We start from the raw sequence: 16,244 nt of genomic DNA, 5'->3' as shown, positions 1-16,244 counted from the left end.
TTGTTTTTCTCCTGAGGTGACCTATGGACAAATATTTAGTCTACGCTTCAGAAGTCCTCACTATTTAGAAGCTGTTATTCTTGACATTTTGAGAAGCCAACCAGTTAAATCCAAATTTAAAACTTAGCACTTTCTTGCCAGTGGCTGATTTTAGTAGTTTCATGATTAAATGAAATTTTTTAACCTCCTGCCTAAGAGTTTCAAGATATATTCCATAAGGAGAAAGAATGAGTAAGTTGTTGCTGTGTTACCCTGAATGTTCTTTGCAGATTGTACTGATAATTTTATCAACTGTCTAAAAGGCCAGGTGCTAGTCCATGAAGATGGACATTGCAGAGTCTCAAGGCTGCAGTCCCAGGTGCACAATCATGGTTGGGGGGCAGAATTCAGGAAATGCATGTGGCTAAGTCAGACAGCACAAAGCATCTCCTCTCACCCCCCAGCTGGATGCTTTGCTGGACCACCAGTCCTGTGTGTCTTCCACAGTTTAACCAGAAGGGAGGGAGCTTTGTGAGGGCTGGAGCTTTCAAAATTCATAATGAAAGGAAGGATAAGTTCTGTCTTGAGAAACAAGAGGTGCTAGGAGGACTGGGTCACACCCAGCTGCCTGAGAACAGCTCTCTGTGGTTTGAGCAGCCTCAGCCCGGCCGCTCATTGCTCGCTGTGCTGGGGCAGCTCCGTGTGCCACCAAAGGCTCCAAGGGCTCCAGCTGCACCATCAGGTGACAGCAAAGTTTTGAGTTAGCTCATCCACATAAGAGGTGTTTCTGTTTTTCAGGACATGCTGAATTCTCTGACAATAATTTTTAAAGCTGGAACATAATGCAAAGTAGGCTTACAGAGATTGTGATCCATAAAACAATGTAGTGTAAGCAATTAGGGTTCATCCTATCCCAGCTGCATTTCTCATTTAGTGAAGCAGGTCACTTACTGGTATCAGTCAGAATTCTCTTTGAATAAAGAGGCTTTAAAGATTGAAAATTACTTTTCACTTCTGTTATTCTCAGAAGGGTCTTCAACAGGTTTCCTTTCTTTTGCTCTGCTTGAGCTGATGGGTACTATAGCGTTTTGGCAAGTAATTTCTGAAGCGCTAGGAATTGGGGGTTGGATTCTTCATAATTCTTTGTGATTTTCTCTGTAGCAGAATTGTGTGGGAACTGGAAATCCCTTTAATGAAATTTATTGGCACGTTGGCTTCAGTGCTGACACTGAAGAGTATATTAGTGGTGCTGTACAGCCCTGACTGGATTCTTTCCAAGTGCAATTCTCCAAGGTTTACTCAAAGTCATGACAAATTAAACACTTTGGACCTGACAAGTGAATGTATTTTAAGGTGGGAGGAGAGTGTGTCAAAGAAAATTTTCTTTGTACCACTAATTTTAATAAATTTGTTGACTGTGGATCACATACTGAGCCAAAGGAAGCCTTTGTAATGTGGCCAGAGAGTTTGTTGACTGTAAATAGATGCAGAACAGGCTAAGCAGTCATAAAGAAGAGAAGATCTGAATCTAAAGGAGAGACCTGCCTGCTGGTTCTGGCTGTGCCTTCCCATCCATACCCCAGACACCTTTTGCAGACCTTGAATTCCCTGCCCTGTGCTTGAAATGCAAAACTTATTTTCCTTAAAGGAAATCTGTTAGGTGATGCAGAGTGTGTTGGGAGGGCAGGCCTGTGGGGTGAAGCATTTTGAGTGGGTGGTTGCTGTCACTCCCAGCTCAGCTGCTTGAGGCTGTTGGGGACCCCTTAACTCCAGAGTGGCTGTGCTGTCTGTGCCCCTGGGTGCAAGGGCTGCTGTGGGACTCCCTGCCAGGAGGACGTGGGCTCTTGGGCTGCTCACCCATGCTCTGGTGGGGAAAAGGTGCACCCCATGGAGATATCCTTCCCTTGGAATTCACCCCAGGCACCAAACTGCTCTGCTGCCCTGTGAATAGGGACATATATTGGTCCTACAGAAATGCAAAAGTTTTGGCGACTCTTTGAAACCCAAATTGTTTTATGGCCTCAGTTTCAGCTCCTTGAGTGCTCAGGTAGCAAATCTCAGAACTGCTGGGCATGCTGTATCTCTGGCGTATCTGAGACAGGGTTAAATTCAGCCTTTATGCTGCATTTTCTCCAAAAGTCATGGAGCTCTGGCTGTTCTTTGGCTTCTGTTTGGACAGACTTGGCAAAGAAATATTCAATTGAAGTTGGCCTGCCCTGGTGGAATATAATTAGCTACATATATTAACCATATGAAAACATAGAAAGACGTGTTATATCAGAGACACAGTGTTTAATTGGGGAAAGGAAAAGAAGAACAAAGGAGTGTGAGAAGCACTTCATGTTGGTGTCATCCTAGAAAGCAGTTTAATTTGCTGTTGTGAATTTTGGTGAGATTGGGTTTGGTTCATAGTATCATTAAGTCTAAAAAATGAAGGAAGATGATGCTATTGTTTTAGTAAGTGGCCTTTTCTCTTTTAAGTGCCCATTTCAGTATTTCAAATGTATATTAGAATAAATTGTCATTTTTGACAAGCCATAACTTGAATGAAATAGAAAATCTGAGTCTTGCTTGATCTTTACCAATCTGGCCATCACAGTAGTTTTGATTCTTTTTTGAACATGGATCCTCCTGTCACAAAGATAAGGTTAGAGTAACTGAAGTCCAGGTAACTGAATTTCATCAACTTAATTTCTTTCTGTTTATCGGTTTCCTTTTTTTTTCTTTTTCCTGTTGCATGGAAGGGAAGGGATTAATTTAAACATCTCTATTAAATTCAATAAATTCTAGATATTCATGATTTGGTGTTGGAATAATATGACGTTAAAGCACAGAAATCAAAGCAGTTAGTCTAGCATATTTTTAGAATGGGGAAGCTCTTGGGATGACTGTTCAGAGACTATTGGTCTCTGTTACATCGTTTCCTCCTTCAGTGTTCACAGAAATACAGCTTTAGGAGGATGAGATATAATTATGAAGAAAAGATGGCTGCTAACATCAGTGCACAATGTCTGTGCATCTGGAGGCAAGTCAAGTACCATATTTGATTCTGTAATATCATTTATGTGGAGATTTTGGATAATTACTACAGGGAAATATAATCCTTTCTTACCTAGACCAGAAGATGATGGCAATGAAGCCATATATCACTGATGGAATCTGGCTGGTTTCACCCCTGTGAAACTATATTGTCCTCTTATGGTGTTGGCTCTGATTTAACATCTCTCCAGTGTTCCAAAAGAGTGTGGGAAAGCTGGCTCAACAACATGCAAAGCTGCACTACACTGTCAGGGTGAGAAGTAAATGGCACTGCTGAGATGTTGTAGCAGGTGAGGAGTCAGAGAGTGCCTTTTTACTAGATGTATTCACAACCATTTCAGCACAACTAAATTCATTACTCACTTGAGATGGAGAATATAAAAAGCATTACAGAAATCCAAGCCAGCATAATTCGATTTTGGCACGGATTGCCAGGTTGGCCTGTTTCCAAAAAGAACAGACAAGTTAAATTGAGAAGAGGCAGTGCTGTGGTTATTAAATTAGCTTTAAATCAGCCCCACTCATTTACAGATCTCTGCTAGTGCTTGCAGGGAGGAATTTGCTAATCCCAGCATCACTGCTTCTGTCTGCTTGGGAGGGAAAAGCCGAGCAGCCCCCCCAGACCCGCAGAGATAAGCTGCTAACTACCCAGCTGCCACTTCCCATCACAACTGCAGCGCCAGCACTGCACTGCTGAGCCTTGCCAAGTCCAAAATACTGGCTCTGCCAAGCATGGAGTCAGTGTCCACACAGCAGAGTCTTCTGGTCTGTGAGAACATGCAGAATTGATGGAGAGAGGCATCATGTTTATTGTACTATCATGCTTGATGCTGGCAGGGAATGGACTAAATTATCTCTGCAGCCTGTGTATTGACAAGCATGGGCTATTACTTGCATCTATGATTTATGGGAGCTGGCATAATACAGTATTGCTTTTACACAGGATTCTGCTGTACTGACATGGAAGGAAGCAATTTTTATTGCATCAGTAGGAAAACATCAGCATAAACATTGAAGTGCTTCAGTGAAAAGTTTTGCTGTAGGTTTGATAATGTCATATCTACTTGTATTTAGTTCAGATGTATAATGTTTCTCCAAAGACTTCTCTGTTAACATCTGTTGAAATGCTTCCATCAGATCATGCCCTTTGCAGCACTGAGAGCAGGAGGATGAGTGCTGTGGGAACAGAGATGTTCATATGCTTGCTGTGTTCCTCTGCTCCGGGGTTTTCTCGAGCTGTATTTTTGTCTCGTGTAAATGACCTTGCAGCTGCCAAGGAGAAGTTTTGCCCTGGAGTGTTAGAGCAGAATTCAGCAATGGCTCTGTGAGCATTGCTGGTTTCTGAAGAGCAAAGAGAGGGCAATGTGGCCTAGCTTCCCCTGCCTCCACTTGCACCCCAGCATCTGAAGAATTTTAACTTTGAAGGGGATGTAGCTGCATTCACCCCAATCTTACTGGGGTTTCCATGGGGAAGAAGGAATACCTCTTCCTCCTGCCAACCCCAGAAAAAAGAGGTGGTTTCCACAGGCGTAGAAAACCTGCAAATGTACACACTTTTATGGGATTTCCCCATATTTCAAGAGAAGTCCCAAAATTTCTGGGGTTTCCTGGCTCTTCCCTAGTCTACAACTTCAGTAGGAAGGTGACTACTTATGTCATTCTTTTTCTTAATTTTTTTTTTTTAGGAAAATCTGAAAACTGACATTCATGATGTTTCCAAAGAGCACCTGACCAAGATTAAGATTGTGTTGGCACATGTCTTGTTTTGGAGAGCAGAAATTTAATAATTTCAGTGGCATATCTATCTTACTAAGAGTTGAGATTGTTGCAGAATCATTAGCCTGACAGTATCAGCTCTGGGAAGGGATGGTTATCAGTGTAGTCAATGTCACAAATTTTCTGTAGGAAATGTTCATGTTTTAGTGAAACCACTACATAGGAAAAATGCCTGGGTGAAGCACTGGTGCCTCATAAATGTCAGTGCATATATTTCTTTGAGTTTTCTGGTAAATGGTTGCTATACAGCTTCCTACTGAAGGTAACAGTTTGCTTTCTGCTGAACTTGAACTGAGTGAACTTTGTTCAGGCCTAGGTATCATTACCAAAATCAGTGGTACACTGAGTGTGCAGTGGTGTTTTCTCTTCATGCTTCTAACTCCTTGAAACGTATCTTTTTAAAGTAATATTTAATAAATACATGCAATGACAGGTTTAATGACAAAAAGTCTAAAACTCCTGTCAAAAAGACACTGCAGTGTCTTAACAGAGTTTGGAAGGGAATGAGAGCAAGCTGTGTATGGTGATGTGACCAAGTGACCCCATTAAGTTCCTGTGGGGAGCCACTGTCAGCAGAAGGCGGAGAGACCTCCCTAAGGGTATGGCTGACACTGAGCCCAAGAGCTCCTTGAGCAGGGCTGGATATTTGTGTGTCAACTGGGGCAGGCCGGGGCTAACTACTGCCTTGGAACAGCTTAAGGTGATGTGGCTGGGTTATTATGAAATCTTATGTCCTGGTAGGGCTCCTTGTATTAACTGGACATCACAAACCCAGAATCCAGTCCTGCCACAGAATCGAAATCAAACATTAAAGTGGTTTTCTTTGATTTGTTACTGTTACGTGTTGATCTTGCCTCTCTTTTATAATCCTTTAATGTCTCAGCATCAGTAGATAGTGTTTGTGGCCTGTGAATGCTAAATTGTAATGATTTTTAGAAGTTTATTGCTCTTTAGTGTGCAAATGGAAGTGTGAGAGTTAATAGATCAAGAAGACAGGTAATAGATTGAACTGCTGAAGGAGCAGTTATAATTTTTTTAATTGCCTTGCCAGACTTTGGTGGAGCTTTGATGCTTTAAGCAGGGAGTTGGAGTAGATGACCTGCAGAGGTCCTGAGTTGTGTTGTGATACTTGCAGCAGTTGTTCAGCAATTGAACAACTTTCTTAGAACGTGTGTGTTCCTGTGTTTTAATCTAATTTGTGTGGCTGTGTTACTGATAAATAATTAAGCTATTCATAGATGCTCTTGATGCCAAGGGGAGTCTTGGACTCAGTATAGAAGGGAAACAATATTCATAAAAGATCTTGAGATTACAGAATAAACAAGAACTTTCTAGGACAAAGTCAAAAGAGAGAGGTACTATTATATTTGAATCATTATATGTGTAATGGATCATACATTGATGAGATAGGTAAAATCATATATGAGAGACAATCTCATTGGAGAAAGTTGTTTTATGGAGATGTCAAAGCTTTCTTTTTCAATGCACCTTGGTTTTGATTTAGAGAAGACAGAGGAAAATTTTATATCATTTTCAATAGCCCAGTGAAAGAACAATGGATAAAATACTACTTATCTAATGTCCTCTTTTGAATCAGACTAAGACAGTAAATGTTTCTGCATTTGCTTTCCATAATGTCCTTTTTCTCTCTCATCACTTTAATTTCCATCCCTTCTGGCAGTTCTCTTGCCCTTTCTCATTCACTCTTCCTGATGCTTACATCTTTGAATTGAGCAAATGTTCTCACTCTAGTACACGACTCTTCATTTGTTTAATGTATTCTAGCATGTCAGGCAGGCTTCTCTTTTTCTATTTTTGGGTTGTATTTCAAGACATTGTGACTTTACTTTTTCCTGTGGTGGTTTCTTACTTTAGTGCTGTTTCAGGCAATAGTAGTTCTGCTATGATGAAACTAGTCCTGCTTTCTGACAAGAGAAGCTGTGGAGGTGGATGCCAGATAGTTTATCCCAGGAGAATAACCTTGGATTATTACCAAGCAAAGCAATATGGTGGCTTTCACAAGCTGCCAGCAGTTCAAAAGGGGAATTGTGTAAGACAGTGAAGAAAAGTAGGTTTCTTATTCTGAAAGACATTAGCTCAAATTCCTATGTTCAAACTGTGTCCATCAATTTTCCTGATGTATTTATGGAGAAAGAGAATTCCTGACACTTCCAGGTAAGTTAACGTGGTGGTTTCAGTCTGTGTAATGAGCTGACAGATTGCTCTGGAGTTTTGAGGTGGAGAGTGGCTCTTACAAGTGGCCCAACTTCCTCTCTTCACTCTCATGCATGAGCTCAGATACAGCAAGCTGAGCAGAATGGAATTAAAGGAGAAGTTATTCATGCTTTGGTGTACAAAAGCAAAAATGCCACAGGTCTCAGTTTATGAAGGGGGAGGAAAGCAAATTGTGTGTAAAGAGATCACTTGATCTTTTCTTTTTTTCCACAGCAGGAAAAACCCAAACTCTTGGAGCCTTTGGATTATGAAGCTGTTATCACAGAGATCGAAAAAAATATTGGGGACAGCCAGTTCAAGGATCTGATATTATTCCCTGATGATGACTTTTCAGTAAGTACAAGGCAAATATACGTTGTTCCTTTGCCTAGGTTTGTGCTGTCCATTGATTTAATCTCCACTGCTAGAGGGAGAACCAGAAATTGTCCAAGGGCTCTCTAAGATTTTCTTAACTCATGCATAATGCCATACTTCATCAAATTCACTTGACTTTTGGGGTTTATTTCCTCTACATTTATATATGCTTGACTTTACTGCTCAGGATTAGATAAAGTTTGAAGCCCTGGTTGTTCCCAGATACAGATGTTCAGGAACCCACTAAACAGGTTATCTATAATGTATACTTGTCTGTTTGCTCAGCACAGTATTAGTTTGGCCAGTCTTAGAATCTCTCCATACTACTATAGTCTAATTTAGTCTAATTTAACTCCTGATCCTGTTCTGTTTGGTGTATTTGGCCACTAGATAAAGTCTCTGGTGCTGAGGAAACTCTCATGGTGGAGCACTGAGGAGCAGTGGATCCCTGACCCCACAGCCACGGAGCTGCCTGACCTCGTCCTGGGTTCCCCATTGCTTGTCCTGGCAAACTGCAGATGACACTGGGAGCCTGGGGGCCAAGGCAGCTCTCCAGGGGCAGTGCTGGGAGCTCAGAAGGTGCCTGGGGAGCTGTGTTGCCAGGCTCATTGGGCACATTGCCTGCATTGAACATCCGCTTCTGCAAATCACCCCCTTTTTGTATAACATTTAGGTTTTTATGAATAGGCATTCTCTAATGCAAAGACATTTCAATTTGTGACCAGTTGTAACTGCTCTGTGAGGGCCCTTCCCATCAGCTCATGGCACTGCTGCTGTCCTAGGAGGGCAGCTTAATCTAATAGACTGCTTTGTTTGGCTAAATGGCTCTATTTCCTTGGTGGCATTAACTGAGTTAATGTGCTCATGGGATTGAGAGAAGCTAAACAGAATAGATTTCCTCATTATTGTTAATTCCTTTATCCATTTTGCACATTTGTCAATTTATGAAATTGGAACTTAGCTTTACAAAGCTGACTAGGCATACTGTGTGCTGTCACTAGGCCCTTGAGCCCTTTGATTTAGTGTAACTGAGCTCAAGTCTATGGAGCAAATCGCAATGAAAGAAGAATCTTGTCCTACTGCTGAAGACCTCTGGCAAGCATATTTTCATATCCTTATTTTCATTTTATTTCGAGCAGTTGTTGCCTGGATTTTTAGAAGCTAGTTCTATTTTGTTTCCTCTGTGTTATGCTTTGCAGCTATTTGGCACAATCTATTTTAATTCAAGAAATAATAAAAAGTAGATTAAGGCAGATGAGAGAGGTAGTTGCATGGTAGAGGTGTCTGTGCTCACAGAAGAGCAAAGGCCATGGTAGGTAGGGTCCATATCCTTGCCATGAACCTCTCTCATGTTTGTTATCTCCTGTTGAAGTCAGTGTCAGTGGCAAGAACCTCTGTCACCAGACAGGACTGCAGGGCTTTTGTCCCAGGCAGGTTTTCCAGTTGCAAAGTATCTATTTACAGTCCTGGTCGCTCCTGCTGCAATATTACCTGAGCACAAAAGTCTGGGTCAGCCATTTGAGCAGAAAGAGATCCATGTCTGACTGAATTAGGAGGTGCCCAGGCTGGCTCTGAGTGGGATTTAATGTGATAATGCCCAAGGAAATGGTGGCCAGCTCTGTTTGACTCCTAATGGTTACACTTGCTGCAGACTTCGTGTCTCAGTGTTGATACAGCCCCAATTTGGGCCTGTGGGTGAGCACATCCTATGGGCAAAAGCCTCTTCAGAGTAAAACCCCAGCCAAAAGAGTTGGCTGAAGTAGTGAACATAGGAGAAAATTCTGCTTTTAATAATGATTTCCTATTTTTGGACCTGTCATCTTCACCACATGTGTCACTTATGGGTGAATTACTGTAGCTGTTTCATCTCAGATTTGTTTCTCTTTTTGACTTGCATTCAGAGAGAATGCTGTTATTCTCACATGACTTCTGTTGGTCATTTCCTGTTGGAATTTCAGGTTCAAAAATTTCCAACATCTTATGTGAAGTCTGTGGAACAGCAGAGAATTCTTTATATCAATCTGAGCCTAACAGACTGTATTCCTCCATTCCCTGCATCTCCACAGAAAGTGCAAGATATATACATTACAGATGCCTTTTCTGGTTTTATTCCAGTTGGGTAAAAGATAATTCACTTCTTTTGTAACCGTGCTTAATAACCCCTTAAAAAAATAAAAAATATTTGATTCACACCGGTTCCACTTCTTGTTTTCCTAGCAATTCCTTCCTTATAACTCATTTCCCTGCCTAAGGTCTATTTTTCATTTCAGAAAAAGCATATCAGCTCAGCTTCATTTTTCACCTGTTCCTGGATCCCATGAACAAATTTCCCTTCTGTTGCTGTGAAATAATGGCCACTGGAAGTGTCTGCAGCAGTACATCAGTGCAGAGCTCACACTGTACTTCTTGTTGGTACTGGGAAGGAGCTGGTGGACTTCCTGTTGTACCTATAAAAAGCTTGGTGATGGCCCTGGTAGTTTTCATCCTCACCATTGGGTTGCTGTGCTTCCTTCACCTTCTGTTCCCCAAACCTGGCTGCACTCTCCTTGACAACTGGAGCTGCTGCTGTCTGGGATTCCTATTTCTCACTTCTCCAGTGTGTTTGCCAGAAAGGAAGGCATGAAGGTGTTACACCTTCCTTCATGTTGGTTTCACTCCCACCTTTAACTTTTGACATCTTAGTGTTACCTGGATTTGTTGTCATACATCTGTACTTCTGCTCCTAAGCACTGTCATACATCCAAACGAAATACTTGCTGGATCCTTTCATGGGTATTTTTTTTAATCTTTTATTCCATCCTTTGGAAATTTACCAAACACCCAGCAGTCTCTTTTCAAATCTCCAGAATCTGAAGTCTTGCTTAAAATCACTACTGTACTTCCTTAGTGACAAGGAGTGCTGGCAGGATCAGCACTCCTTTGCTAATAGCTTTTCTTGTGTGGAGGTTTAGTAACTAAATATGTTAATACTATGTTGTTAAATATGAGTTAATTGTATTTAAAAGGTAGATTAAAGTATTTAATAGTCACTTAAATTTGTATGGTATAAAAGCACGTTAAACTATCTGGGTCATGAAAATTTGTTCCGTCTTCTCACATATGACTTTCCTAAATCTGTTTGAAAAGCAGAACTCAGACTTTTAAAACTGTTTGTATAAATATGGCTGAATGCCTGGTTTTCAACTTGCAATAGAAACAATAATTCATTGCCTAAATTTAGGACAGGTGTAAGATGGCAGAACTTGCCTGCATAATGCAAAACATATTCAAGTTCAGTCTGATGTGCTCCTGACTCTTTGGGCTTCTGAAAGCCCACCTGGGAGCCCCGTTCCCTCCAAGCATCACCGAGGCCCTAGAACAGGAGGGGCTGAGTTGTGAAATTGCTGCACTTGCCATCACTGCAGGCATAATTGTTTCCAGGCTTCTTTTTTTTAGCTCTGAACAAAAGCCAAAATCTCCCTGTTTTTCAGGTTGTGAAACCTCTGCTTTCTAGACGCTGTGCAGGGACAAAAGTTGTTCATTTGGATACAGAAGTTCATAGCAGAATCAAATGCATCTGTAAGGGGAGGCAGCAAGACAAGGACACTGTCTCTTAACATGAAATGTGTGTGCCATAGGGGCAGCTGGAATGCAGGCCTTGGAGAGACCCCTTGGAAAATCCCCTGGAAACCCGAGTGTTGTTTCTAAATCAGAAGATTTACAATAGTGAAATCATGAGTTATTTCAAATAGCACGTGATTTAGCTCCCACTTTCCATGTGAGTATCTGCTCATTCCTAGAGGAGCAGAAATTGAGCCCATTACTGTCATGATTATTGGGGTTATGGCTATCCTTGACATGAAAGTTTGCATGGGCTGGCAGTGCAGGACAGTGAGAGCCATCTGGGCTCCGAGGGAGGCACTCCAACTGTAAACAGAGACAGCTAATACAGTCAGCAAAGCAAGCTGTGGGCAAAGCATAGCTGCTCACCCTGAATGTCATTCAGGGAGTGATGGGGCAAAATCTATCCTTAAATGTGCTCTGTTCCTGCTTTCCTTGGTGGTGAGGTCTGTGCTGGGGCTGCAGCCTGTCAGGGAGCCCTGTACCACAGCAGCCTCTGCACCATGGTATTTGTAAAGCATAGCTGCATCCCAGCCTTTTTTATTTTGATGGACTATGTCATTGCCTTTTTGGTAACGTTTAGTAAATTTGTTTACTTGGATGAAAGTGGGGCTGAGCAGCTTTTCATTAGAGAGCATGAACTTCAGCATTACCAGGGAGGAGCATGTCAGCCAGTGTGTAGTTAGGTGTCTCTGAAGGGCAGCCTTTGCAGGAAGTCAATAACATTGTTCTTGGTGCATCTCTCTAAAGATTTAACCACTGCTAACGTGCTTTCAGACTAAAAGCTGTTCAGAGTAGATTGAGACTGAAAATGCTTGAAATGGCTAATGCAGTTTGAATTCCATTTTCAAATGCTAAATTCACCATGTCACTGGGAAGCAGTCACTGCCTGAAATCATTATTCCTAATCAGCGTTTGAGAAGGAGCAGTATTAACTTCTGTGCTTCACTGTAGAATGTGAATGTGGCAAGAGAAGGTGCTGAGTGAAATTGCACCTTATAGCTCATCCAACACCTGAGGCCAACAGCTTGTGCAAATGAGAAAGCCTGGCAGTGCCAGAATTCATGGTTAGTTATGGGATATTTATATAACATAAATTTAAAATAATTCAGATGAATTATAGACTTGAATGCTTTAGGCTGATACCTGCATTATTTGATTACCACAGTTTGCATGCACAAATGAGAGGGTAATTGGTCTCTAGATTGAACAAACAATTGCCATGATTGCCTAAGCATTAGAAAATTAGGCTGAATTTACAGCATATTTATAAATACTGAATTCTCTAAATAAAATCTCTGATTTTTTGGATGACTGTTTCAGAAGCACATATTCTGTTGTTGAAATTTAGTTTTCTGAATAAAGCAGTTTTGGTGAATAACACCATGCCTGATCAGCCTTTAAGAGAATTTAACTTTGAAAGTAATCAACTATGAACAGGAAGAGCCTTTGTGGCCAAACTTTTGCAGCTAAGTGGTTAAACATAACCAGTTCTCAGAAGGGAAGTTCTTTGTAGTTTTAACACGAGTTTAAATATAACAATATGCAACATTTTCCATGTCCAAATTCTTTGTAAATAAACCTGTGATATTCTTTGTCAAAGTCTACAAAGGCAACAAGCCTGGTGTTACCTGACTTCTTAGGTTTGTAGGGCTGTGGTTCTTTTCTTTCTTTCAAGTGCAGCCTTGTTGGGAAGGACAGTGAGGGAATGTACCACGGGCAGAACAGTGGGCTTGGGTTACCTGTCTTGTTCAGCTACAGTATTTTTAACAGGCTGTGGAAGGACAGGGAGGCAAATGGCCCCACTAAGGCAAATATTAGCTCTCTCAGTCAGTGTGTTCATATCAGTTGTCAAGAAGTGTCGTATTACGTAAAAAAACTGACTTGTTCTATGTCTTACCTATAAAAAAAGATATTTGAAACTACTTTCTGTGCAATATGTGGAGCAGGCAAGTTTTGCTGTGGGCAAGCAGAACAGGTCTCTGAAGCTTATTTACTGCCATGGCAGGGTAACTGTGAGGTACAAGGTGCATTACATCTGCATTACAAGCTCCATATCAGGGGCCACAGGGGCACCCCAGGCTTTCCAGCTGTGCTCAGGGATTGTGTCTTGTCATGACTGCTTAAAAAACTTCACTGCTTAAAATGTCACATATGTGTGAAGTAAAAGGAATGAGGTGCCTTTCAGAGACTGAGAGTACTGCTGGGAAGCCCCTAAGCAACCAAGAATTCAGACATCTATTACTAAGCATGGTCTGAAAAGTCATACTCCTCTAGCTTCTGTCTCTTTTGCTCATAGACTCAATGATTGTGAAAATCACTTCATGCAGGCATTGGTGACACAAATGGTAGAGTCCAGGAACCCACATTTCAGGAAACTGTGCTCTGTTTGTCAGAACAATGGGATTTTTTTCTCTTTCTGGTGTCTATGAGGCCCCCATCATTTTTGTGAGAGCCATGGTTTAATCATATTGTATTCTGAGCTCTCCAGATGAAGCAGAAGTTTGGGGAATCCCATGATGTTTCTGCCTGAGTGATATGTGCCTTTTTTTTCATAACTACTCATGTGGAAAGTGATGAAGGGAAATCAGAGTGGTTCATATAAACTCAAAGGAAAAATGCAGTCAGTAATATCCAGGCACTTGTGTAGAGTTTGGGTGCTTCAATTTATGGAGAGAAAACATCACCTTTTATTCTGAGGGTGAGGCTATGGAGGAGAGCCTCCAGGGATGCAGGAGGCACTGCAAGCTGCTTCATGGAATTAGTACGTGGTGATTGTTCATACTAAACGAGTTGTATGCCTCAGGCCTTCCTCTGGAAACTGTGGGTCTTTCTGTAATGGAAGAGAAAATGTGTTTGGCAGACCAGATTTGTCTGTCATCTTGAATGACAGGGTTACTCCATTGTAACTAAGAGCATCATCTGGGCTGCTGGGCATTGATTTTGGTTGTCTTCTCTTAAGGCAGAGAAAATAAGTGGGGCAGATCTGTAGGTTAATTGAAAACACCCCAAAGCTTCCTCTTGTGAGCCTTGTGCAAAGCGGCTGCCTTGGCCAGCCCCAGGGTCACACAGGCACTGCTGGTGGCCCTGGCCTCTTGCTGGGAGCCAAGAGCAGCTTGGCTCCTTGTGGAGAACTTGAGGAGATCCACTTCTCTCTGTGGTTTCCTGCTCTGGGGCCTGACAAGACAGCTCAGTCAGCAGCTGCTTTCAGAAATAGGGCTTAATTTGTGGAGGCTGGAAGGGGCTGCAGGCCGTGCCAGTGTCCTGCTGCCTGTGCCCACAGGTGGGAATGTCCCTCCAAGAAGCTGCTGGTTCTCCTTGCTTTCCAGCCATGGAACTCTCCTGTGGCACTCGTTTTGCAGCTTCCTAGGGCCACTCTGCTCCTCTTGAGTCAAAGCTTTTAGTTCTGTCTCCACATTCCTCCCCAAAAAGACATGGGGTGGAGAAGGGAAGTGGAGGAAGCAAGTATCACTGTTGGATTTGGCACAAATGTCTGGGAGAGGATGTAAGGAAAATTTGACCTTTTTTTTTTATCAGAAACCTCAGACACTGAAGGAACTTTGCTTGGAACTGTTTTATTCCCAGAAATCTACTTGAACACTGTTCTTGCTCATAATTAATGCCTTAGCTGATAGTATTGAATGGTGTGTGTGGGCAGGAGCTGGGTTGCAGTTGTTGGTATGCATGTGTGTTGGCTGCACGACAAACTGGAAAATGCAAGCCATGATAGCAAGGTTCTTAACCTCTTCCTGAGACACAACTGCTCTTCTGTTTGGCTTTGACTAAATTGCTTTGTTTTTGTTGTTTATTGTCAGATAGACACAATTTCACTGGAAATCAGGACACTGTATCCTTCTGTACCTGAAGATGCAGAACAAAAAGCAGAAAATTTATTTGTTAGAGAGGTGAGTATCTAATTTTAAATGCAATCAAGAGTCTGGGGGAGGTTTGCTATGTTTATAATTAACATCTTTTTTCTTTTAATGTGCTTTAGGTCATTTGAATCAGGTTTGAATTTTGAAGGCCAGTAGGAGGGGGGAGGGTTAACAGCATGCCTGCAGTTGCCCATTATGAGATGTTTGTTTCTAGAAAAAATGCAAATGCACTGAATTAGCCTGTCATTGTGCTGTTTTCCAGCTGCATTCCCTGTGACCACTAGTCCACTGTTATTGATGTTGGTATTTTTACATCACTGCTAATGATCATGATCTGCCTGTGCTCTGCACTTTGAAAATATTGATGCCTTTCCAAAAATAGATAACCAATTGGCACTGGTTTAGACTCTTAGGTGTTATTACAAGGTATGTATCTCGTTTGGAGGTGTACACATGAGGAGTAGGTGCAGTGTGAAGAGTGTTTAGGGGTTTATATTTATTGTCAGTGTTTAGAGTCTGTTTGGCCTTACCATAACAGAAAGTTCAAAAAGTTCTTCCTTGACAGTTAAAGGCCCACCAGGAGTGAAAAATTGCTCTACCCTTAAAAAACCCCTACAGTTATATTGCTTCCATATCTGATTTCAGATTGTAGGAGATTTCTCATCCTGCTGCCTCAGGAATATTTCGTGTTGTCACTGGTTTTATAATTTTGAAGGACCTTAGAGGAGCTGGTTGCACTGTTCAAAGGAATTTACTTTAGATGAACCCCTGAACATTCCCATCTTTCATTATGGATGTGCAAAATAGCTCACCATTTGCATTAACAAAACAGGTTTATGAAACCAAATTTTTGGCCAGCTTTGAGAAAGAGTTAAATTCCAAGCATTTAGGATTAGCCCATAATGTCATGGTTCTCAGCCTTTTTTTCACAGATTGGGATTTTTCACACCTTGCTTCTGGTCTGAAAAAGTATTTCATATGTGCTATAATTGCAAGGGAAAACTGTGAGGAAAAGTCAGCCACAGACAAGCGCAGGGATTAGAAACCCTTAAGTCCAAAATTAGGCAGAAAAGTAGCTGTTGAATTGTATGCAATGTGACATTTTACAGGCTGGCCCTATTTCTTTTCAGCAGGTTTGAAAAGAGCAATAATAATTTACTGACGGCTCAGATTGCCTGAACTTTGCCATCTTTGTTAATCTGGCAGCAGTGTTAAAAGATAACATAGCTTGTGGAGTTATCTGCCTTCCCAGAAGCCTCACTGCCCTTTCAGCACTTTGGGGTCTGCTTTTTATTTCAAGGTTCCACAAGTTGCAAGGCCAGCACTGTGCTCATGGCTTTGCAGAGAAAGTGGAGGGTCTAAAAATGGAACACGGTGCACGGTGCC

At 41.7% G+C, this 16,244-nt stretch overlaps 1 protein-coding gene across 9 annotated transcripts in view; it reads left to right on the top strand.

Moving 5' to 3' along the window:
* The window catches only part of DOCK10 (dedicator of cytokinesis 10), a 116,867-nt gene that overhangs the window by 23,195 nt on the left and 77,428 nt on the right, over window positions 1-16,244 (top strand). For 7 of the 9 annotated variants that reach the window (XM_063166815.1, XM_063166813.1, XM_063166818.1 and 4 more), the window contains exons 2-3: window positions 7,243-7,362; window positions 14,799-14,888. In XM_063166815.1, coding sequence (XP_063022885.1) covers window positions 7,243-7,362; window positions 14,799-14,888 — 210 coding nt within the window. The remainder of the gene's footprint in view (window positions 1-7,242; window positions 7,363-14,798; window positions 14,889-16,244) is intronic. The other 2 variants (XM_063166812.1, XM_063166817.1) reach the window with 1 other exon arrangement.

Source organism: Melospiza melodia, chromosome 12 (assembly GCF_035770615.1).
Source record: "Melospiza melodia melodia isolate bMelMel2 chromosome 12, bMelMel2.pri, whole genome shotgun sequence".
NCBI classification, from domain to species: Eukaryota; Metazoa; Chordata; class Aves; order Passeriformes; family Passerellidae; genus Melospiza; species Melospiza melodia.
This window is presented reverse-complemented; position numbering and strand designations above follow the sequence as displayed.